The sequence below is a fragment of the Mobula hypostoma genome, chromosome 17, assembly GCF_963921235.1.
Source record: "Mobula hypostoma chromosome 17, sMobHyp1.1, whole genome shotgun sequence".
NCBI classification, from domain to species: Eukaryota; Metazoa; Chordata; class Chondrichthyes; order Myliobatiformes; family Myliobatidae; genus Mobula; species Mobula hypostoma.
The window spans coordinates 60,996,228-61,022,040 of record NC_086113.1 but is presented as its reverse complement, the minus strand read 5'-3'; the positions used below and the strand labels follow the sequence as shown (position 1 = coordinate 61,022,040).

The 25,813-nt window shown below is 39.7% G+C and overlaps 2 protein-coding genes across 3 annotated transcripts in view; both read right to left on the bottom strand.

Annotated features, from left to right (window-relative positions):
• Positions 1–9,579, bottom strand: part of tmem108 (transmembrane protein 108) — a 90,120-nt gene extending 80,541 nt beyond the window's left edge. For both annotated transcript variants that reach the window (XM_063069385.1, XM_063069386.1), the window contains exons 1-2: positions 9,509–9,579; positions 8,996–9,073 (exon numbers count right to left, since the gene is read on the bottom strand). The gene's annotated coding sequence lies outside the window, so the exon portion shown is untranslated. The remainder of the gene's footprint in view (positions 1–8,995; positions 9,074–9,508) is intronic.
• A 1,373-nt stretch (positions 9,580–10,952) lies between these two features.
• The window catches only part of LOC134358065 (tRNA selenocysteine 1-associated protein 1-like), a 51,716-nt gene continuing 36,855 nt past the window's right edge, over positions 10,953–25,813 (bottom strand). Inside the window, exons 7-9 of the mRNA XM_063069983.1 lie at positions 20,907–21,102; positions 20,769–20,820; positions 10,953–15,820 (exon numbers count right to left, since the gene is read on the bottom strand). Coding sequence (XP_062926053.1) covers positions 15,684–15,820; positions 20,769–20,820; positions 20,907–21,102 — 385 coding nt within the window. The 3' untranslated portion in view covers positions 10,953–15,683. The remainder of the gene's footprint in view (positions 15,821–20,768; positions 20,821–20,906; positions 21,103–25,813) is intronic.

The window sequence follows — 25,813 nt, the reverse complement described above, 5'->3', positions numbered from 1 at the left end:
CAGTATTCATTATGGCCTCTGACAAGTGCCCTACGCAATGGTGAATTAGATCCTTTGATCAGTGTATCAGAGTAAAATCCTTACCTCATTAATCCTTTTTTAAAAAAAAGACTTCAATGGATCCATTACTTGTCAATAATTATTTTTCCACTTTGGTTTACGATTCCTCAGTAATCCTGTAATGCTCTGTTATTAAATGCATGGATGCCCAACATTAAACTGAAAACAGTAACCAGCTGCCTCTTCTCTGGACAGAGTCTATCTTCACTCTCCTCAGATGCTGTTCTGGAATCATTCTAAATTCTGCAGTGAAGCAACTGATGCCAAATTTCAGTTAATTTATAACACCGTTGAAGAAAGCTGGAGTTAGTAGTGAGTCCAGAAGGACTTCACGTATTACATTTATTCCAATGCTGTGCAGATTTCCTGCCCTTTTTAAACTATAACAATCCAGTACAGCACACTGACAATTTCACTTATATTCCAAGAGTATCACATCACAGGCTTAACCACAGATATGACATTTAATAAATACAATGGATAATTTGTATAACAACTCTTTCCTCTGGCGAATCCACATTAATTCTCATCAATTAATTTGGATCTCTGGTGTTTAATAATATATTTTCATGATAATTGCAGAAATTCCCCAGGTACTGATTAGCCTAACCAGTCTGCAGTTACAAGCACTGTGGCAGAGCCTCACAGGTCCAGTGAGCTGATTTCGATCGTGATCTCCAGGCCAAAACATAGACTCTTCATGTCCCTCCATAAATGCTGCCTGACCTGATGAGTTCTCCCAACATTCTGCGTGTGTTGCCTTTTAAAAGAATACTTAAAAGCTTTTATTTTTGTCATTGTGTTTAAAAAATTTGCCAAGAACTTTCTCAAAAGTCCATGAAAAGGCAGATTTATTTATTTATTTTATTATTGCGACACAGTGCAGATCGGGCCCGTCGGGCTATTTGAGCCACGCCGCCCACCAATCCTCCGATTTAATACCGGCCTACATGGGAAAATTTACAATGACCAATAACCTATCAACCTTTGGACTTTGGGAGGAAACTGAAGCACCCTGGGAAATCCATGGGGTCATGGGGAGAACGTACAAACTCCTTACAGTCAATTGAACCTGTGCCATCTGTACTGTAAAGCATTGTGCTAACCACTACACTACTGAGTCGACTGCAAACCAGTGAAACATCTGAAAAGGTAAAGAGCTGCAGATGATGAAAATCTAAAATAAACTCAGAAAATGCTAGAGAAAGGTCATTTAGGACTTGATATGCCGTTGAAAATTCATGTATACTCAAGTGAACTTGTCCTAACCCTAAGTTTAATAGGATCTATTGTGAAAATAAAGTAAAATCATAACATCTAGGCATTTCAGAATCTGATCTCTTCATGAAATATCTTTTATCTGAAGCAGAACAACTTCAGAAGATACATCGTTTTTACATGTGTAGTACTGAGTAGTTACTGTACAGTCTACACTCTAATCAACATAAGTGCCATTAGTTTTCTCATTATTTCTCGAGGCTATGAAATAAATCAAGCCTGTCTGGCTTTCACTCTTTAATCATTCTCTGATTTAAAGTTCCCATTTAACTGATTTGTGAAGACCTCCTCCCCAGGTGGACCACACCACCAGTAGGAATCAGCCAATTAGCACCTTCCATAAAAACTTAGGGATCAATAATAATTTCACCCTCTCTAGCATGCCAAGATTTTTAAAAAATTCTATCAGGATATTAGATTGCAGGACAATCAATAAATATAGCAATATGTGTCCAAAAACTATGGGAAAACATGCAGTTGAGGGAATGTGGAACAGTAGGCACCTTTACATTAGTGTGATGTTGCCCAGCTGTGCAGTAAGAACCATGATTTTATTTTCACAATAAGAAAACAAAAGAGCTGTCACAGATATTTTAAATTAGGAATCAAAAATACATATATTTAAATTGTTCTAGCAGACACCAAAAATAATATTAAAATATTTGTTGCATTTGAACTCAAGAGCAAAATGAAAAAAAAAATCATATATTGTGAATACATCTTATTGGCAATAATTGTAGAGGCATGTGTAATTGCTTAACAGATTTGAAATTTACCTGATTTTCCATAGTTTGACCAGAACTTCTTTTCTTTACCCTAACTGACTTGTGTATGGTGAGGTGTATAGAAATAATGTAAATGGTTGCATTGGAATGGAGACATATTAAAGTAAGCCCACATTTAACTTATTTCCTTTTCTGAAAATGGCACTTAACATCTTTCTCCCATTTGTCCTATTTTTGCAATACCATTTTGTCTAACCTGCTTGCTACTTGGGCTAAGGACTATTCATGAATTTTGAAAAACCATGAACTGTTGTAAGTGGGTCAATGTGCTGATAATAAAAGTGACTAAAGGAATTTGTCTTTTGAACACAAGATTGATTATGCAGAGCTCCTACCATTTTATGTACACTTCAAAGTGTAATTATGAACACAATTTGAGTATATAGCTTGTTAAAGCAAATTGAGTAGAAGAAATCAATGCTGTGAAGTTAATGCACAAGTTAAAGATGGTCCCAAGTAAATACCTACAGCTAACACCAGTACAACAAGGCAATGAATTAATTTCAATTTTGTTTTATTACTCTTGACACACTGGACTTTAACTAGGTTGATTGGAGTTGTTGGCAGCTGCCATTCTGAAGGAAATCACTGGTTATCAGTTGCTCCTAGAACAGGACATCCTGAACATGTGCTGTTGACCTGGACCTGACTGCGCCCCAGTGTGTTTGTCATCCAACTCTGCCCTGCCATCCAGCGGGAAACACTAATATTCTTGCCTTCTCCAGCAGGCTGCTGACAATAGTTCAAGTAGTTTCAATAGGTTTTAAATGTCCTCATCACTGCTGAGTCTGGGATGGAAAGGTCCAGGAGACAACTGAAGCAAAAACCCAAACCAGGTCAGAGTAGGTGTAGGGAGGTCGGGGGTGGAGGAGTGTGGGCGATTCAGGGTTAAGGCGAAGGCAGAGTGCAGTTGGTGGGCTGATGCACTGATTTCAATGGTGTTTCTAGTTGGTGCCAAACCCCTTGGCAAGATACTGGAGAGCACACGGCACACTTCCAGGTGCAGGGCTACCTGAATAACCTCCAAGCTCATGACTTCCACAGTTAAATAAACATGTACGAGCACCCGATGTTGCAACTTCCTTATTCCTTAGCAGCTCCGTGAAACAAATGGAAAGGAGATTTGGAGAGTCCCAAGTTCCACAGCTCACTTAATTCCCCAAACCCGTGAGTAATTTGTGCATTATAACAGGGTGTGCTGCTAATGAATTGTGATCATTCACAGCAAGATTTGACATGATGCCCAGTCCATCAGCAGCCATAATATTCCATCAAGCAATACAGAAATCCTACAGGTCTATGAGGAGCACTTACATTACATTTGAGCCACTAGAATAGTCTACATTTCATGGCATGGATTTTGCAACTCTATCAAATGAATCCACATTGTGTTTTCAATCGGGAATTTTTACTTTCAAATATCTACAAGCAATGAATTCTAAATTATCAACCCTGTAAGTACATCTAATAAAATTTTAATCAACATTTTCTCTCTCCACAGATACTGCCTGACCAGCTGAATAGAGTAATATAAATAGATTCAGGCTCTCTGGCCCAATTTGTCCATGTCCACCATAGTGCCCACCAAGATAGTCCCAAGTTTGGCCCACATCCTCTAAAGTCTCCTGTCCATGTACTTATAAATGCCCATGTTGTTATTCCACCTGCCCCAACCACTTCCTCTGGTAGCTCATCCTATCATACCATCTCTGAGTGTAAGAAGTTTCCCCTTTTAAAATCGTTCACCTCTTACTTTAAGTCTATGCTCCCCTTTCCTGAGAAAAAAAGACTCTTGGCCCTATGGCCCTCGATTTGATACCACCTCATAAGCTCACCCCTCAATGTCCTGTGTTCCAAAGAATAAAGTCCTAGCCTGCCTAACCTTTCCCATAAATCCCTTCAAGCATTTTCTGTTTTATTACCCTTTCATAAAACCATGTTGATTCTGTTTATTCAAATAATGATTTTCTAGATGATGAGTTACTACATTGGCTCCAGTATATTCTTGAGAACAGATGTTGGATTGAGAAGCCTCCAACTCCCTGTAATTTCTAACCCTTCTTTCACGAACAGCAGTGTTACATTTGCAGTTTTCCAATCCATTTAAGAATTTATGAATTTATGGACTTGTGGAAGATCACTATATATTTGTTAACATCCTATCAGTCTTCAAAGATGAGAAACTACATTGGAGTAACTATTGAAAGAGGATATTCTGTGCTGGGTGACTCACCCAAAGTCCTTCAGCACTCTCGAGGCCCAAGTATGAGAGGACGTGAGTCAGAATGGAGGCAGTTGCAATTGCATGCAGGATTCTAGATGAATTATTGATTGCAAAGCTATTGACAATCTTAAACATCCTTGACATCTAGTAATGTTTATTATAGGATGTATTACATCAACTTGTCCTACTTCCTTTGACAGTACCTACAAATCAGTGACTATATTCACCTAGAATATGTGGCACTGCCTCTCTCTGGGCTAGTGGGGAGATTGATAACCAAATCATTTCTCAGGCCCACTCCTCGTGTGAATGTGGAGTCCTGAACTTCTTCAAAAGCTATTCCAACAGCGTTTCAGGGCTGAGTTCCTTTGCTGCCATCAACAGAGTGCCAACATCCTGCAGCTTGAAGTCTTCATTCATTCACTGGAGAGAAGCGGCACTTAGGGAGATGAGCAAGCATGGGTGGTTCATCGTCTCTAAACACTGGTACACCCAAATGGCTTGGGATTTAGGAGGAGGTTAGGGGTCAGAATAGGATCTAGCAAATAAAAGTGGAGAATATACATGAGGGTGAGGAAAGGGACCCGAGTATCAGAGGATTGTGGGCTAGGCCTCAGGGTGATGTTGGAGAGAACCCTGGACGGGGTGCAGAACAGTTGGTGCCATTTATAATCTGGAGTCTGAGGAGAGGGGTTAACATAAAGCAGAAGGCATAGAGTTCCAATCCTGTGTTGTGGCAATAAACTTAGTGCTCTACAATAGTCACACCTTTAACAACTTATCTACATTCCCCACCATTCTTTTACACACATAAGAGTCAGGAATGCCTGGCCCTTCAAGCCTGTTTCACAATCATGACAGTTGCACATTCTTATAACCTTTCATTACTTCCTCACCCCTTTCACTTATCAAGACCTGCTTCTGCCTTAAACGTAATCAGAGATCTTGCTTCTACTAATCTGTAAGAGAGGGAATTCTGAGGCCAAAACTTTACAGAGTACTTCAGACGTGCTCTTTAGTATAAATGAAAAAAGAATCTCCCTGCTGTTGTACTCAATATCCCTCGCAATAAACAAAGGCATTCTGTCAGTTTTTCTAATTACTTGGATCTACATTTGGCTTTGGTGAGTCATGAACCAGGACACTCAATTCCCTCTGCGTCTTAGGACTCTGCAATCCCTCACCATCTAGATAATAGGATTCCTTTTTGCATTTTTCTTCCTAAAAAGGTACGATTTCACATTTTCTCACTTTATTCTCTATTTGCCAGATCATTGCCCATTCACAATCTATCTATATCCCTCTGTAGTTTCCTTATATCCTCCTCAAAACCTACTTTCTTTCCTATCTCTTAGCAACCATGCCTTCAGCGCCTTCGTCCAAGTCATTTCTATAGAACTAAGGCTCAAGCACCAATCCCAGTGGCGCATACCCATTACATCTTGTTAATGAGCAAAAGATTTAGGAAGGGACCCCCATCACTCAGGACATGCCCTCTTCTCAGGAAGGAGATGCAGAAGCCTGATGGCACACACTCAGCAATTCAGGAACAGTTTCTTCCCCTCTGCCATTCAATTTCTAAATGGACATTGAACCCATGAACACGACCTCACTATTTATTTCTGTTTTATTTTACATTACATATCTTAACTTAATTATTTAATAGACATATGTATATACTTAAGGTAACTCAGTTTTTCCTCTATTAATTATCATGTATTGCATTGTACTGCTGCTGTAACGTTAACAAATTTCACAACATATGCCAGTGATATTAAACCTGATTCTGATTCTGTTTATACAGCAATTTGTTTGGAACAGCACGGGAGTGCAGCGGGTAGTGCAATTACTTTACAGCACCAGTGATCATCAGTTGGTGTTTAATTCCCATCGCTGCCTGTAAGGAGTTTCTATGTTCTCCCCATGACAGCACTGGTTTCTCCCAGGTGCTCTGATGTCCTCCCACATTCCAACGACATGCAGGTTAACATTAGTAAGTCGTGGTCACGCTATGTTGGTGCCAGAAGCATGGGAATACTTCTGTGCTGTCCCCAGCACAATCCTCAGATGGAAAATTACACATTTCACTGTATGTTTTGATGTACATGTGACAAACAAAGCTAATCTCTTTTATCTTTATCTGAACTCAGCTGGTCGAGCAGCATCTGTGGGAGAAACGGAACTGCCAACATTTTAGGTTGAAACCCTACATCAAAACTGATACAGAGAGAGGGAATGCCTACTTAAACCTAAACTTGCTTTTTTTTTGTTAGCTAGCCAATCTACCCACATTTATGTGATGTCCTGCACAATGATTTTTATTTTCTACATTATCCTTTCATGTTTTTTTAATGTCTTCTAGAAATCTTATATTTTTCTTAATGTGAACTCCAATAAACCTGATTTCCCTTTCACAAAATCACTTTGACTTTGCCTGATTTACTTTGAATTTTTCTAAGCAATCTTTAATCAGCTTCTAACATTTTTCCCATGATAGATGTTGAGTTAATTGCCCTGTAGTTTCCTGCTTTCAGTCTCACTTTTTGAATAAATGAACTCCCACTCATGCTGTGAAGCATTACACAGGGAATGACGTCAGTCTGTATGTGCCTGCCACAGTCATCGTGTCAGGCATGCAAGGGTGACTGCCTGAATTCCTTGAGGGATAGGGAGCATCCACCAAATTGATATGACTGAGTTTCATTGTCGTTAGGGTCAGTTTTAATTGCATAACATTGACAAAAAAGACACTGTATGATTGAATCACAAATTTCTGATTAGTTGGTAAACTGCATGTATTTAATTGTTATCCAAATGTCCTTTAAAAGCCTCTATTTGACTCTATCACAATACCGGGTAGCGCATTCCAGGCATCTATGAGTAAAGAACTTACTCATCACATCCCCTTTGAACCTACTTCTCTCACCTTCAATGCATGTCCTCTGGTATTAGACATTTCTACCCTGGGAAACAGATACTCTCTGTCCACTCTATCTATGCCTCTCGTAATCTTGTAAACCTCTATCAGATCTCCCCTCAGCCTCCAGGATTTTTACAGAAGTGTCTGTCTAAATGTTTCTTAAATATGTTCATATATATTTCAGTCTCAGCTGAAATATCGATTGTTTACTCTTTTTCATTGATGCTGCCTGGCCTGCAGAGTTCCTCTAGCATTTTGTGTGCGCTGCTTGGATTTCCAGCATCTGGGGATTTTCTTGTCTTCATATATATTTAATTGTTTATACCATCTTTAGATATTTTAATTCTTCTAATTTGTTTCAATGATTTCATATTTACAGTTTTAGAAGCATTTTTTGAAAGTCTGGATGAATAACTTAACAGCTTGTCAGAGATTTGTGGGTGGAGGTGAGGAACTTGCCACATCAAACAGGAAGTCCTTCCCTCTTCAGGAACCAACTTCAGGGGCTTAGTTGTCACCACAGATAGGTGGATGTTAGGGGAGCAGTGAGAACGGGCAGCTCAGTACTCAATGAGGGGAATGATCCCTTGGGCAATTGTGGCATATGAGTTAGATGGAAGAACAAGACCAGCTTGCTTATCAATATATCTCCACCTCCAGGGCACACATCATTCTGATGGACAAACATTACCCTTCAAGCCACATTCCTGGAACTCCCAACTTCATGAAACCACTTCCCTCATATGGATCATGCCAAATCAGGAGGGTGGTCCAACATTCCTCCACATTCTATGAGTGTGCAATGAATGCTGGGCTTACTCTCACCATGCATAGAAAGAATCATACAGGATAGTGTTAGAAACAGCGACTAAACCCATGACCCTCAGCAAAATCTTTTTAATTGCATCAAGGTCATACTGCAAGTATTAAAATATACAATTTATACATGCCGTAATTTTAGAACGGAATTCTAGAAGGGTTCCACCATTGATTATTTCTAATGAGTTATGTTGTCTGATTGGGAGCTGGCATGGTCTCTCTCTAAGATTCTGTCTTACTATTCCACTGCATAGAATTTGCTCTGCTAATGGAGTTTGTTCATAGATCACAGCTTAGAATGACCATATCTGACTATGTAAACAAATTTTCCATAAGAACACAAACTTGTAAAATGATTCCTGTAGTGACTGAACAATCTTTACTCAGGTGTTGTGAATTGGATTGTGAAATTAATAGCAACAGAGAAGGCTTGATTAACATGATTTCTAATTGCTGGGTAGCAATTTTGGGAGGGGAAGAGGTGGAGATGTGAGGGTGAGGGAAGCAGCTGGAACATCATCTTTTACCTCCACGTATTTTATTGAAAATTTAATATGCAATCAGAATCATCCTGAAACAAGCACGTATAAGCACAAGAGGTAAGTTAGGAATGAGACAAAGAAATAAAATTAACTGAGCAAAGAGAATAATAACGTTTTATTTTGAGGCTGAATTAAATTATTTCTGGCCTGTTTCATTCAATGTGCTCAGCCATTACAATGTTTTCCTAAGCCTGTGTCAACCGCTGTATTGTAATAAACCACAAATCTAGTCAAGCAAGATTATGCAGATTTGAGGAAAATCACAATTATAATATCTAAGTGTGTACATCCCATTTATTACTCTCTTCACACCACAAATCATTTCTGGAGCCAAGGAAAATTAACAGATTAGAAAATGAAGTTGTACCTTGATGAGGTTGCGTAAAATTCCTGAAATGCATTTACATCTTCAATGTTTCGGTTGCTCCTTCTTCCCATTAGCATACTGCAATGGATGAAAGTTGAAGCATAAATAATGACTGTTATCACACAACACATCGTGTTTCTCCACCAGCACCGATGCTAAACGCATTTATGGATTCACATTGGCAGCACAGGAGAAATGACAAGGAAATGACAGATCCATGCCTGGAGATGCTCTGCTTAAAATAACCTGATGACAGAACAAAGTATAATAGATCATCCTGAAAGCTAATTATTTCCTGACATATTTTATGGTCCAACATTTTTTTTGTGAAATATAAGCCATAAAGGACCAGTCTTAAAATGAAAGAGAGACTAGTATAAAGACTCTGCTTCTACCCCATGGAATAAATGACTTGTGGGCTATTAACAAGCAGTCTGTGGTGGATTAAATTTTAAACTAAGCAATGCCTAAGGATGATGAAATGTTATTTAATGTAAAGACGGAAAGGCTTACCTCTCTGGAGCTACACAATCTTCCTCTGATTCTCTATAAAGAAAGCCTTAGCCTATAATGGTGCTGCTCCAGATAATTCTGCACCAGGCAGGCCAATAGCACATGTTGCCCAGCATCAGTCACATGACAGCCGTGGCCAATCTCCATAATCTTTTCCGCAGTGCTGAATGGAATTCTCCGGGGGAAGGCTTTAAACGGGTCTGGCTTGTTGGAGGCAGACACAATAGGGAGAAGCCACAGTCTGACCCTTCTACCTCCTCAAGCTAACTTCCCCCGGGAAAACAATCTCAGCGCGTTCGAGGTGTAGCCGGTTTGCTCACCTGAGTCAGGCTCGGATGGAGTTGTAGCTGACAAGATGGAGAGAGACGTGTTCAGCCTCAGAATGCAAATGAGCACTTGCTGTCGCAGCACTTGCCGTCTCAGGTTATAGTTGGCTGGTGTAAAAAACAACGAAAATCGGAGCGAATGTTGTTGCAAACCTTTTACCCACTGCACATCAGGAATGTATATTTGACCATGTTTGGAAGACTGCTTTAAACAAACACATTTTACGAGTGTATAGTCACATTTTTAATGTAGTAATGCTTCTGGGGTTGTTGTGTCTCTGCTGATTGTGTCTCCCCACGTAAACATCACAAGCTGACACATTTGAGGAAAATGCAGGGTACCACTCTGCTGTATTCCACGCTGGCAAGGCATTTTTCAGCATGATGCACTTAATTGGCTGTACAGTGTTATAAAAATGATAATTAACCGTTGTACTGCAGATGAAATAAATGGCATCATGTATACATTTTTGTATAGGTATTTAATGGTGTGTGTCAAACACATTTTTCTACAAGGGTGATGATTACTTATTATGACTCCATCATGGCTTGTTCAAAAAAAAGTCAACCAATTTAAAAATCAAAATTTGGTGTCACTTAGTTGGGAACAATTTCTGGTCCTCTTTTGTTGAGGTTATTTATAAATTACAGTACCACATCTTCAAACAGATGTGAGAAAGCCTTCAAGCTCCTTGCTCCATTCCTGGGGCCTTGCAATCTTTCCCAGTGTTCAAGAATGTGCTTTGAAGGTTGTTTCAGATCATAACAATTCAATTTCTCTTCCCCCATTCAAAACCCCTTGTGTTTCCTAGTTACTTAAAGCAGTTTCAGTTCACAAATTCTGTAATAAGTCCAGTTCTCTAATAAATCTCTTTACTTTCTCTGAACATAAGGGAACAACTCTAGTTTCTCCAATCTCCCACATCTTCCTAAATCTCGCCAATGCCTTGGCATCATGAGCTGCCCAGGACTGTATAAAATATAGCAGTAGACACCAAACCAGAGTTTTATAAAGAGTCTGTAGAACTTCGTTTGTTCTATTTATAACCAAAGATTCCATACTCATATTGTAATATCCTTGGTGTAACTGAACAAAGGCACAGGAGAGACATTGAAGCTAGTCAATATAAAAGTGTTTATTCAGCATTCTGGACACTCGTGGAAGAAGAGGCATGCCCAACCCAATATTACATGACATTTTATATACTAAAGATCAAAGGTAATATGCAGGACAAACCTACAGTTACAATGTATCTAAAATGCTTCCTTTGAATTACATAGTTTTCAAACACCTCCTTCTTCGCACCCATTCTCCAGACACCCAAATGAAAGTTAATCCCCACTGATTTTAGTTCACATTCATTCATATGCACCACCTGAAGTCTAAGTGGAGTGTATCTTTGTTTGCTATTGACCCCAGCTTGCAGCCCCAGGAAACCCATTGTTCTGAGCTGCATTTTAAATTCAAATCTGCAATCCACATTCAAATCTGAAGAATGGCTGCTGTTGGAATTAGTATTTGCTACATATCCTAACTCCAGAATATGTCCTAACATCCTGACACCATCCAAAATTTCTATATATAAACCTCTTTGGTTTTAATTGAAGATAAGACTGTACCATTCACATAGAATCACAGAAAACCTACAGCACAATACAGGCCCTTCGGCCCACAAAGCCGTGCTGAACATGTCCTTACCTTAGAAATTAGGTAGGATTACCCATAGCCCTCTATTTTTCTGAGCTCCATGTACCTATCCAGGAGCCTCTTAAAAAGACCCTATTGTATCTATATAATACTGTCTTTTAATATCTTGACCTTATGCAGGAGTAAAATTCAGGATTTTAGATTGTCGTAGAATACAAAATATTCACTAGTACAGTGTTGGCTAGTCAGGAGCAGTTCAATGTCCAGTAGTGAAAGGGTGATGATGAGTCATTTCAGTTGAGCGTTGACCAGATCTTGTGAGGACCTGTGGCATCCTTTGTCGAGGTAGGACCTAAAATACATCATGCTTTTGTCTGTGTGATATCAAAACAATAGGCTGCCTCAGTGCAAAAATGATTTTAGCCAAATTGTGATAACTAGGATTTATACTGATGCACTGTTGAAAAGAAATGACTGGTGAAAGTGAGGGAATAGCAAGTGATCACAGGCTAATAGCCAATTATAATGATTAAACTGAAATGTGGGCAGTGAAATGATTTCTGTCGGCCTAGTGCTGAGGGTTCAGTTTTGGTTTGGGGATAGTGCAGAAAAGATTCATAAGGATAGTGCTGGGACCCAAGGGACTGAGTTACAGAAAGGTTCACTGGAATATAGGAGATTATGGCATGATCTTATGGAGGTGTATCATATCATTAGTGGTCTAGACACACTGAATGCACAGCTTTTCCCCAGCATTGGGGTAATCAAAAGGTAAAGGACAATTTTGAAGTGAGAGCAGAGAGATTTAATAGGAACTTGAGGAGCAACATTTTCACTCAAAAGGTGGGAAACAAGAAGAAGGTACTAGGCAACATGGGCAAATGGAAATTAAATTAGATGGGCATCTTGGTTAATGTCACAAATCAGACGGGCCAAAGGGCCAACTTCCATTCTGTATGACTATAACTAGGTGCCATGTAGGTGCAATTATCCTCGAGTTGCATGAAGGATTGGTTTCTCAGAGAAACCAGCAAGGAATGTTGATCTAAGGCTTTGGAGAGAGGGTGTTACACAAGATCCAGTTTGAGGAGGTCTATCCATAGGAGGAATGTTGCCATGGACACAGCTAATAGCAGCATTGTTGGTAAGGACAGAATTTATTGCCCATTATTAACTACCACCGAGGTAAGGAGACAGATCAAGTCCATTATGGGCTGGCTCTGATGGGCATGAGGTGGACAGCAGGCTCCTTTCCCTGAAGGGAGTGATGAACCAGATCATTCTTGATTTAAATCACAGGTACAACTAGCTTTAAAAAAATCCAGATTTACTTGAATTTCTTTGATGCAATGGGTACTATCATACCGAATGAAGGACATAACGGGCTAAATCACCAAGAATCTGGTCACCGGTCTGGTGAAAACACATAAACAGCTGCTTCAGGAAGCCAGTCATGTGCTCACTGATACTTGAAGCGGCTGATTTATTCCCACTACAGAAGGGGTCCCAGGCTGCTTCACCCCAGTCCAGGAGGCTTGACCACGAGTTTCAAGAGGGCCACCAAGTAGGTGACCCAAACTTAGAAGAAACACTTAGCCCTTCCTAACTGAAAGGGGCATTTGACACAATAGCACTTCATTTCTCCAGCTGGGCCATCCAAAACCCAAGGCCACGAGGAGCAGAGAATCTGAGCTGGGAAGTGATTGCATACTTTTATTTTCCTTCAAACAAGAAGCTTCAGAGGAAATTTAATAATGATGTGCAAAGTAAGTGAACAGAATATGTTGACTAGAGAAAGTCAATAACTAGAAGTAGGGGCACTGAAGGAAACCCAAGTTAGAACATTAATCACTCAATGTCTAACAGTCACTATCTAAAAGAATGTTTATGTACAATCATCACATTTGCAAAGGTATTAGAAGAAAAATCCCAGAGGTACCCAGAGTTCATAGTGCTCAGAAACAGGCCCATCAGCCCACTGAGTTTCTACTAAAGGCAGATTTATACTTGTACCTCAAATGGACACCGTAACCTACATGCCTTGTGAGCATTTATACTTGTGCATTGGTGTGTCTGCGTCGCTCTGCAATTCGGGCACATCACACATGCGCACACACCTACCTATCCAAGGCTTCATGGTCATGGTAGTCTTTCTCAGGGTAAACAAGTTTAAAGCAAGCATCTTTTTTCGTAAAAGCAAAATGTATCCTTCATAATTTCAGAGGTCTATAAAGGTTTATAGAAAGCATTGCAGTCAGAGTTCCTTCCCTGCCCTTCAGTCACTCCATGGGAAGCTATTGCAGCATAGGAGGAAATGCGATGTTTAGCACTTAGACAGCAGGTCTTTCAGCTGTGCTGCTGCAGTGGCAGCGAGATACAACCTCAATGGTTTCTTCAGAGTACTGTGGAGCTTGTACTAACCCCTGGTTGTAATATCAGAACAAGACAAACATTGTATTTCTTCTAGGCGCAGCTGATTTGATTTACATCTCCTCCCACCTTCCCTTGCTAGCTAACTAGTACACCCACACCACAGCAATCCAAGGTACACACAAAAGTTGCATACCGAGTTGTGCAAACTGATGTACATATTGGGGAGATTTTTCTGTAACACCAGCCAAAGTAGCTGCTCCTGGCTGGTATAGCAGAGAAGAACAAACCAGAGACATAGGATATATGGAGGGAAGGGGGGGGGGTGGGGGAAGAGACAGAGACAGAGACAAGGAGAAAGGCAAGAAAGGGGAAATAAGGAACAAATGGAAATGTGATCAGAAAGAAAAGGTAGAGAGCAAGGGAGTGACTGACATGGAAGTGAAGTAGATCAACAAAAGAATATGAGGGAGGCAGCCAATAAATAGATTATGCAAATCAGGGTAGTAAGTGTGAAGTCTTAGAGAAATTACTTCCATCAAAGTTGTTATCAAAATTACTTTATACTTGTGGGTTACACTCAGCACACCCTCAGCTGCGTTGGTTGTCAATGGAAACAGCACATTGCATTATGTTTCAATGTATACATAACAAATAAACTTGAATCCTTAAGATTAATGATTATGATGCCATTGACTAAAAGTGAACCAAAGATATTCTCTCTTCCCCCACCCCCAAAAGGAGTTTTTTTAGGATTATGGAATCCACTCCCTGTAATCCTGAAGGCAAAGTAACTGTGGCACTTGAAAGGGAACCAGTTAAGTACAAATGTTTGTAGTTGAAAGGAGTAGTACTAGCTGGTTTGCTCTCACAGCAAAGAGCATCCTTCCATTATTTACTCAAGTTACATGGCATCTCAAATTCACTGTTGAAAGAAATACAATGAGAATACAAGACTTAATGGACAAATAGCAGTTGAAGTGCTTACAGCAGCAAGATGATTATTTTAAGTTTAGTTGAAAATCATTAGCATTAAAAACCTCTTGTCACTGGTTGCAAGTACTTGTGTTCCATGCACTGGAATCTTCAGGTATAGGCTGCTAACAAGCAACTTATCAAGAGCTTAATCAACAAGAACATTATTTAACTTGGCAAGAATGGGAAGATGCAAGTTACATGGAAAAACATTCCCAAGAACAGTAGAGGAGGGAAAATAAAAACAATGTTGTACACATGGCTTATATTGTGGGAGGAAGCAAATAGACTTGAAGCTTGAAGAAGTCTTTTAGCTTATGCAACATAAACTCAGAGCAAAGACTGGTCATATTTCACAACTTTGCTTTGCTCAATCCATTACATTTAGCCTACCAGCTACTCTGATTGCCCAAGATAAGGCAGATCTATGGAAGAGGAATAAAAAGTTGGCTTTTCATGCCAAGACCCCTCATCAGGATCGTTTGATCATTTCTGATGTATCACAGCCCAAAACAACACCTGCATTTCCCTCCATAAATGCTATCTGACTTGCTGAGTTACTCCAGAACTGTGTTATTATTTCAATATTTCCAGCATCTGAAGATTCTCTTACATTAAAGACAGAAAATGACTTTATTCAGCAAGCTGGTTCTAGATAAAGAGCACTATATGAAATGAACCCAATTCACAGACAAGGTTGAACTTTGCAATACAAAAATGTCTTCTGAAATATACAGCATATCTAATGCTATTTGAGAGAGGTCGTAACGCAACTAATCTTAAACTAGTATACAGCCCCCACTTTAAATATAGATATATGCAAGAATTATGTTACAGAAGAGCTTTTTTTAATAAATCATACTACACTGGGAATCTCTGATGTGATGGAATCCAGGGGCTGCCAGTGACAATTCATTAATGATTCATACAGTTCTTCACTTTGTTCCATGAATTGCTTGTTAACTTCATCAATATCCAACTTTGGATCTGGATCTTTTTTTTAAAAAAAAACCTTGTTATTTACCATTTTAAAAAAATCATGCTTCCTTATACAATTAAATACCATTAAATTCAGTAAAGAAGCTCTCTTCTGCATGCATCAAATCCAGGGATATTAATGAAAACAGCTTGGTAGTGCTGCTGTCACACACCTCCAGACATGTGGGCTTGATCCAATGTCCAGCACAGGGTGGTGTTTACACACTCCCTCTGCAAGTTCTTCTAGAACTTGGATCCATGGATCAAGTAGCACCCTTCTTTTTTTTTTAAAAAAAAGCCATGATAAAAAAAAGTTATAGAAGCTGATTATCCAATATTTTTGCTTTAGAACTTCAACTTATAGTTAGTAGTACATAAACTGGTAATTATCACAACTTGCTATTCAATCAGCTTCTGATGAAAATACTTGCATGTTACCGCAAGGTTGATTCCATTCTCAACAAGTTATTATCCACTTTCTCTCAACACCCTCTCATAAACCAGTTAGTTGAGTACTTCATCAATTAAAACTCCCCATTAATTGCATCAGTCCAGAATTATAATTTTTTTTTTAAATTAAAGTTCACTCTACTTTAAAATTCCCAACATAAAAAGTTAAAGTAGAATATCAAATGCTACACTGACTAGTTTTGGGAAAGGAGTGCCACTTATTGGCAAGAAATATTTAAAACCATTATAAATCCCATCTATATTTACCTATTAATCTGCAAGGATATTTCAAATATATTGAACTATTTATTTGAGAGCTTAATGTCCAGGGCTACACATTATATCAGAGGGATACGAAAGTAGGCAGAGGGGCTGGTATGGCTCTAACTGGTAAAGAATGGCATCAAATCAGTAGAAAGATGTGACATAAGATCAGAAGATGTTGAATCCTTGTGGGTTAAGTTAAGAAACTGCAAGGGTAAAAGTACAGGCCTCCCAACAGTGGCTGGGAGGTGGACCACAGATTCCAAAAGGAAATAGAAAAGGCGTGTCAAAAGTCACGGACAAAGTCAGCATGGATTTGTGAAAGGAAAATCATGTCTGACGAATCTCATAGAATTTTTTGAGGATGTAACTAGTAGAGTGGATAGGGGAGAACCAGTGGATGTGGTATATTTGGATTTTCAAAAGGCTTTTGACAAGGTCCCACACAGGAGATTAGTGTGCAAACTTAAAGCACATGGTATTGGGGGTAAGGTATTGGTGTGGGTGGAGAATTGGTTAGCAGACAGGAAGCAAAGAGTGGGAATAAACGGGACCTTTTCAGAATGGCAGGCGGTGACTAGTGGGGTACCGCAAGGCTCAGTGCTGGGACCCCAGTTGTTTACAATATATATTAATGACTTGGATGAGGGAATTAAATGCAGCATCTCCAAGTTTGTGGATGACACGAAGCTGGGTGGCAGTGTTAGCAGTGAGGAGGATGCTAAGAGGATGCAGGGTGACTTGGATAGGTTGGGTGAGTGGGCAAACTCATGGCAGATGCAATTTAATGTGGATAAATGTGAAGTTATCCACTTTGGTGGCAAAAATAGGAAAACAGATTATTATCTGAATGGTGGCCGATTAGGAAAAGGGGAGGTGCAACGAGACCTGGGTGTCATTATACACCAGTCATTGAAAGTGGGCATGCAGGTACAGCAGGCGGTGAAAAAGGCGAACGGTATGCTGGCATTTATAGCGAGAGGATTCGAGTACAGGAGCAGGGAGGTACTACTGCAGTTGTACAAGGCCTTGGTGAGACCACACCTGGAGTATTGTGTGCAGTTTTGGTCCCCTAATCTGAGGAAAGACATCCTTGCCATAGAGGGAGTACAAAGAAGGTTCACCAGATTGATTCCTGGGATGGCAGGTCTTTCATATGAAGAAAGACTGGATGAACTGGGCTTGTACTCGTTGGAATTTAGAAGATTGAGGGGGGATCTGATTGAAACGTATAAGATCCTAAAGGGATTGGACAGGCTAGATGCGGGAAGATTGTTCCCGATGTTGGGGAGGTCTAGAACGAGGGGTCACAGTTTGAGGATAGAGGGGAAGCCTTTTAGGACCGAGGTTAGGAAAAACTTCTTCACACAGAGAGTGGTGAATCTGTGGAATTCTCTGCCACAGCAAACTGTTGAGGCCAGTTCATTAGCTATGTTTAAAAGGAAGTTAGATATGGCCCTTGTGGCTACAGGGGTCACGGGGTATGGAGGGAAGGCTGGGTTCTGAGTTGGATGATCAGCCATGATCATAATAAATGGCGGTGCAGGCTCGAAGGGCCGAATGGCCTACTCCTGCACCTATTTTCTATGTTTCTATGTTTCTAAAAGGGCAATGTTATGGTAGTAATTGGAGATGTTAACATGCAGGTTGATTGGGAAAATAAGGTTGCTAATGGGTCTGAAGAGAGTCAGTTTGTTGAATGCCCAAGAGATAGCTTTTTAAATAGCAGTTTGTTGCTGAGCCTACTAGGGGATCAGCTATACTGGATTGGGTGTTATGTAATGAACCGGAGGTGATGAGGGAGCTGGTGTTTTTTTTTTTTTTTGTTTAAAAACCTTATAGTCACAATATGACTGAGTTCAACTTGAAATTTGATAGGGAGATGTAGCAGTATTTCAGTGGAGTAAGGGAAATTACAGTGGTATGAGAGAGAGGAATTGGCCCAAGTAAATTGGAAGGAGCTGTTGGCAGGGATGTCAGTAGAGCAACAATGGTGTGTTTCTAGGAAAAATGGAGGAAGGTGCAGGACATGTATTCCAAAAATAAAGAAATACTCAAATGGTTAAAGTACAATGACAGCTGACAAGGGAAGTCAAAGCTATTGTAAAAGCAAAAGGGCATACAACAAAGTAAAAATTAGAGGGAAGAGAGAGGATTGGAAACTTTTTAAAAACATACAGAAAGCAACCAAAAAAATTAGAAGGGAAAAGATGAAATACAAAAGCAAGCTAGCAAATAATATGAAAGTGGATAGTAAAAGTTTTTTCCCCCATGTTAAAAATAAAAGAAATGAGAGTGGATATAGGACCAATAGAAGGCACAATAACAGGGGACAAGGAGATGGCTGATGAACTAAATGAGTATTTTGCATCAGTCTTCACTGTGGAAGACACTAGCAGTATGCCTGATATTGTAGTGTATGAAGGAAGAGAAGAGGGTGCAGTTACTATTACAAGAGAGAAGCAGCTCAAAAAGCTGAGAGACCTAAAAGGTACACAAGTCACCCAGACCAGTGGAACTGAGCCCCAGGGTTCTGAAAGAGGTAGTGTTAGAGACTGTGGTGGCATTAGAAATGATCTTTCAAAAATCACTGGACTCTGACATAGTGCCAGAGGACTGGAAAATTACAAATGTCACTCCACTCTAAGAAAGGAGGAAGGCAGCAGAAAGGGAATTATAGACCAGTTAGCCTGATCTCAGTGGTTGGGAAGATGTTAGAGTCAATTGTTCAGGATGAGATGAAGTACTTGGTGACACAGGACAAGATTGTACAAAGTCAGGATGGTTTCTTTCAGGAAAAATCCTGCCCGATGAACCTGTTGGAATTCTTTGAGGAGATTACAAGTAGGATAGATAAAGGGGTTGCAGTGGATGTTGTATATTTGGACTTTCAGAAGGCCTTTGACAAGATGCTACACATGAGGCTGTTTAACAAGTTAAGAGCCCATAGTATTACAGGAAAGTTACTAACATGGTTAGAGCATTGACTGGTTGGTAGGAGACAGTGAGTGGGAATAAAAGGATCCTTTTCTGGTTGGTTGACTAGTGGTGTTCCTTTGGGGCCGGTGTTGGGACACTTTTTATGCTGTATGTATACAAGAAGCTGATGAAATAGATTGCTTTGTTACCCAGTTTTCAGATGCTACGAGGATTGGTGAAGGGACAAGTAGTGTTGAGGAAACAGGTAGGATGCAGAAGGACTTCCATTAGGAGAATGGGCAAGAAAGTGGCAAATAAAATACAATGTTGGAAAACGCATGTTCATGCACTTTGATAGTAGAAATAAGTATACAAACTATTTTCTAAACACGGAGAAAAATCCAAAAAATCTGAGATGCAAAGGGACGTGGGAGTCCTTGTGCAGAATGCCCTAAGGCCTAACTTGGAGGGTGAGTTGGTGGTGAAGGCGGCTAATGCCATGTTAGCATTCATTTCAAGAGGACTAGAATATAAAAGCAGGGATGTAATGCTGAGGCTTTATAAGGCACTGGTGAGGCCTCACCTTGAGTAGTGTGAACAGTTTTGGGCCCCTCATCTTAAAAAAGATGGGCTGGCACTAGAGAGGGTCCAGAGGAGGTTCACAAGGATGATTCCAGAAATAAAAGGGTTATCATACAAGGAACATGTGATGGATCTGGGTCCGTACTTGCTGGAATTCAGAAGGATTGTGGTGGGGGTGGGGGTGGGGGTGGGGGGGGGGGAGAAGAATCTCATTGAAGCCTTTCAAATGTTGAGAGAGTCTAGGACAAGAGGGCACAGCCTCAGGATAGGAGGGGTGCCCTTTCACAAACAGATGCAGAGAAATTTCTTTAGCTGAGGGGGGTGATTTTGTGGAATTTTTTGCCACATGCAGCTGTGGAGGTCAGGTCATTGGGTGTATTTAAGGCAGAGGTTGATAGGTTCTTGATTAGACATGGCAAAGGTTATGGGGAGAAGGCGAGGAACTGGGGCCAAGGAGGAAGAGGAGGAAAATGAAAGGATCAGCTATGATTGAATGGTAGAGCAGACCTGATGGGCCAGATAGCCTAATTCTGCTCCCATGTCTTATGCTCTTACTTAGAGCAATAGTCGAATAATACAGAAGTCTATATTTACATCTCCATACCATTTATTCCAGACTGGCTAATTAAAAACATTGTTTTTGTTCCCAACATTTTAGTTTTTCCAAGTCATTACAGTTTCAAAACTGTTATAAGAACAGATTGTATAATTAATGAATTCAATCCTAGATCCAAAAAGATGTTCTCACCTTCCACACATTCCTCTTCATTTTCTTCACTCAGTGTAGTATTTTGTTGAAACTGGAATTTAAAAAAAACATTTTCCCATAAAAGTAACAACAAACAATATTTTAACATTAAAGGCTCAAAAATTTAGAATGCTTTACCTCAGCCAGCTGTGACATTTCTGTCATGAGTGAAGAAGTTATTCCTGATGTTTCAGTGGCACCGTACTGTGGGTACCCATAGCCATAGCTGGCATAGGGATCATAACCCCACTGGGAGTAATACTGCTGGTACTGTTGATAGTACTGTGTATAGTTGTAGCTTGCAGTTGGTTGATATTCAGATTTTGTTTTTGCACTGAAATTATAAACAGTTTTTAAATGAAACATTCATATTCCCCGACTAATGTAGTAAGTAAAAGATAGGACAATTGCTTTCAAATTAAAGCATCTGAGATTAAAGTATGAAATCTCAATTACTAGGCTTAAATGAAACTAGCATCCTAATCATGTAAGACAAAGCTAAAGCAGTAATTCCCCCCCCAAAAAAAAAACAACACATTCTAGCCATCAGAAACCAGGTATAAATGCATTGAAACTACCTATCACTATTGCATTTACAGCATACCTTAGCCAGTACCACCACATATTTTGAGGACTATCAGCACTCTCTGCTTCATTACTATAAGCAGCCATTCTTACTTTTCAGTCTAGGATGAAACAAGGCCTGGAAAGCTCATTAAATAGCTAAAAAAAACTGACCTGGTATAATCCCTTTTAATGGATATTGAACAACTAATTAACAATTAACAGCTGCAGCTATGAATTATTCGTAAAGAAGACTATTAATCTAAATTGGGAAACAGGTGAAACATGTTAAAATAGTCAGGCTTCTTTAAAGGGTTGCATGTATAAAATCCTAAAATTAGTCAGTAGAGAGGCAAAATAAATTGTTCATATGTTTTTATTTCCTGTTATGAGTACAATTAATGATATCAAATGCATGAGTGTTATATTACTACAGCAAATATAATAAGCTTTCACAGTAGTTTTCATCCAATATAAAGGTCATCAAACACAACTAATCTCATTTGCATTAAAGCCAATTTACAAGATTTGCAATCCATCACAGATCAAATAGAACTATCACTACACAGCTACAGCTGATTGTCTGAAGAAGGGAGAAGAAGAAGGGAAAGAATAATGAGCCAACACCCAGGTGTGTTAAGCAGGAGGGAAGGAACAGATGATATAATTGATGATCCATTTACATTAGCAGAAATGGTGAGAGCAATAAAGAGATTGAGACCAACCTCCCCAGGGAAAGATCTGATATGCTCTGTGATGCTAAAAAATCTAGGAGAAGGAGTGCTCTTGAAGTTGCTGCATTTTTATAACAGAGTGTGGGAGGAGGGAAGATTACCAAGTGCATGGAAAGAAGCAGTAGTAATTCCAATAAGGAAGCCTGGCAAGGATCTGTCAAAACCCACTAGCTACAGACCAATTGCATTAACATCAAGTATATGTAAGATAATGGAAAGGATGATAACAGAAAGGTTATCATATGAGCTTGAGAAAAGGGGAATGCTGGCAAGTTATCAGAGTGGTTTTAGAAAGGGAAGGAATTCCATGGACTCAGTGATTATGTTAGAGACTGAAATAAGGAAGGCCCAGGCAAATAAAGAGTCAGTAGTGGCAGTGTCCTTTGACATTGAAAAAGCCTGATGTGGAAGGAAGGATTATTAATTAAACAGCACAAGATGGGGGTTGGTGGGAGAGTTTTTAATTGGATTAAAGATTTTTTGTGATTTTTTGTTTGGTAGAAAAATTCAAGTTCGGATTGGATCAGAATTATCAAAACAGTACATAGTGGAAAATGGCACACCTCAAGGTAGTGTGATTAGCCCATTACTTTTCATCATTATGATCAATGATGTCTTCACAAAGGTACCAGTGGATATAGGTAGGTCACTGTTTGCGGATGATGGGGCCTTGTGGAAAAGAGGCAGGAACATGGACCATATAATCAGGAAACTACAAGAAGCAATTGATGAAGTGGTGGAATGGGGTTATGATTGGGGATGTAGATTTTCAGTAGATAAAACTCAAACTGTATTTTTTACCAGGAAAAGGGTTGAGGTAGGGAAGAAGTTAAGGATGTATGGGGTTGAATTAGAGAGGGTTGCATCATTTAAATTTCTGGGGGTTATATTTGATTCACGATTAACATGGGCAGACCATATCAGGAAAGTTGAGGAGAAATGTAAAAAAGTAATAAATGTGATGAGATGTTTGACTGGTAGGGAATGGGGAGCAAGTTAGAAACATAGAAAATAGTACCCCACTAGTTGTTCAGCTTTGAAGAGAATGTATGTGGCTTTAGTAAGATCTGTATTGGATTATGGAAATATAGTATATGGATCAGCAGCTAGGTCTCTTGTAAGGAAACTGGATGTGATTCAGGCTCAGGCCTTGAGAGTGTGCAGTGGGGCTTTTAAAACGTCACCAGTGTCAGCGCTACAGGTAGAAATGGGAATAATGCCTTTGGAACTAAGAAGGATGCAACTGATGGCAAACTACTGGGCTAACTTGCAGGGGCACAATGATTCTCACCCTACTAAAGGAGTGTTGCAGGAGTGCTGGGAAAATGGAAGGTTTCAGAGGGATACCTTTAGTCGGGTAGGGAATGATATCGCGAAAGAATGTGGAGTGTTTGATCTGAGGATAAGTCCTTCAGTAGTTTATCCGGTTGTAGCTCCATGGAAGCTTGTATGGCCTGACATAGACTGGCACTTGTTAGAGGTAAAAAGGAAAGAAAGATATAAAACAGATTTGGTAAATGCATTTAACTGTCATGTGATGGAAAAGTATAGTGATTATACTCACATTTATACGGATGGTGCGAAGGAATCTGAAACAGGAGCGACAGGGTTTGGGGTGGTAATACCAGCAAAAGAAATTGGAATCAGCAGAAGAACATCTAATAAGTTAGGGGTGTTTACAGTGGAGATGCTGGCAGTGTTGGTTGCGTTGCAATGGGTGCAGAAAGCCAGACAAGCCAAAGCATTGATATGTTCAGATTCATCCTCAGTTCTAGCAAGTTTAAGGTCTTTTCACACAAACAGTCGGCAAGATGTACTTTATGAAGTCCTTCAGTTAGTTACAAGAATTGCAAATCAGGGAGGTCAGGTAAAATTTCTATGGGTTCCATAACATGTAGGGGTGAAGGGGAATGAGAGGGTGGATGAGTTGGCAAAGAGGGCGTTAAAGAAAGAAAATGTGGAAATGCACATTAGTATCAGTAAAGCAGAGGTTAAGTGTGTAATCTGGGAAAAAGTCAACCGAATGTGGCAAGAAAGATGGGACAGGGAGGGGAAAGGGAGGCATTTATATCAAATACAAAAGAGTGTCGCAGTTACTAGGGTAGGTAATGGAAACAGAAGAGAGGAAATTGTGTGGACTAGGTTAAGGCTGGGGCATTGTGCATTAAACAAAACATTGAAAATGATAGGGAAACACCAGACAGGATTGTGTGAGGAATGTCAGGAAGAGGAGTCAGTAGAACATGTAGTTCTGAGTTGCAGGAAGTATGGGATACAGAAAGAGATGATGAGAAATAAATTAAGGGAGTTGGGGGTGCAGGAATTCACATTAAAAGGGTTGCTGGGCATGGGTGAGAGAGCACAAGTCCGGGTATTTTTAGCGTTTTTAAGGGGTACAGGGTTTTTTTATAGAATATGACGAATAAACAGGAATAGGATACTAGGATGGTCAAAGATGGGAGGGTGAAGTGTAGGTTTGTATATATATATATGTGTGTGTGTGTGTGTGTGTGTGCGCGCGATTGGGTGAAGGGATTTAGAATGTATGTCTAGTGCACATTCTGGAGCAGAGGGTGGCGGTAATGCACCATTAAGCTGGATGCCATCCGCCGTAAAACAAGATACAGACAGACAGCTACAGTTGAATTTGATCCTAACTTCCAGTGCCGTCGACATGGATTTGCACATTATCTGTGTGTTTCCCCTGGATGCTCCAGTCTCCTCTTGCATCATAAGATTACGTGAGTTGGCAAGCTGCTCTGCTTTACACTTAGTATTGTTGGGTGGTAAGAATTGTGGCCATGAGAGAGATTTACTAACAATGGAAATAAGATGGGCATTGGGACTGAACGGATTTCTCTGAGAACTAGCATAGTCTTGAAGGATCAAGTAGACTTCTAAATTGTAAAGAAATATGGGAAAGGTTTCAACAGAATGAAGATTATTTGCAAGTTACTGTAGCTTGATTTGTAAGTGCAGATTAAGGGGGATGCCTGCATATACTTGACTGGTAACTCAATTATATTTTCCAATTTATAAATTAAAATAAACATGAATGATCTCAACAATAGTGACCTGACAACCTCTAAATATACATTGGATGCACCCAGCACAGCCATGGACATTAAGTCTGGCACAGCATGAAGGCCATTGGAAACATTGTATGCATGCAAACTACCTCCAGTGTGATTAGGGTTGAATATTACATTTTTGATGGAGGTGGGTATTATTCTGTAGTATGTATTCATGCAATAAACATAAACTAGTACTTGGTTTAATTTTAGTTGAATGAATCCGTGTTGTTTTACCAATACCATTGAAGGATATTTAAAAACAATCACTTTTGTCTGTCTGGATTTTCAAATAATACTTGACCTATCATTTTCATTTACTCACCTTCACTCTACATCCCTTGATGCAACTATTATTTCTATGGTGTGACTCTGGTTTAAAAAAATAACTAAGATCAAATCCTTAGCAAGAAATGACACAGGTTCAGGAGATACAGAATCTTGTATGTAGACTGTAAGGGTAAAAAGACCCTGATAGGAGTTGTATACAGGCCTCTCAATAGTAGCCAAGATGTGAAGTACAAATTACAAAAGGAGACAGAAAAGGTATGTGGGAAAAAAAAGGGCAATGTTACACTGATAATGGGTGAATTTCAATATGCAGGTAGACTGAGAAAATCATGTTGGTTCCGGATCCCAAGAGCAGCTTGTGGTCGAGTCGCTAAGAAAAATGCAA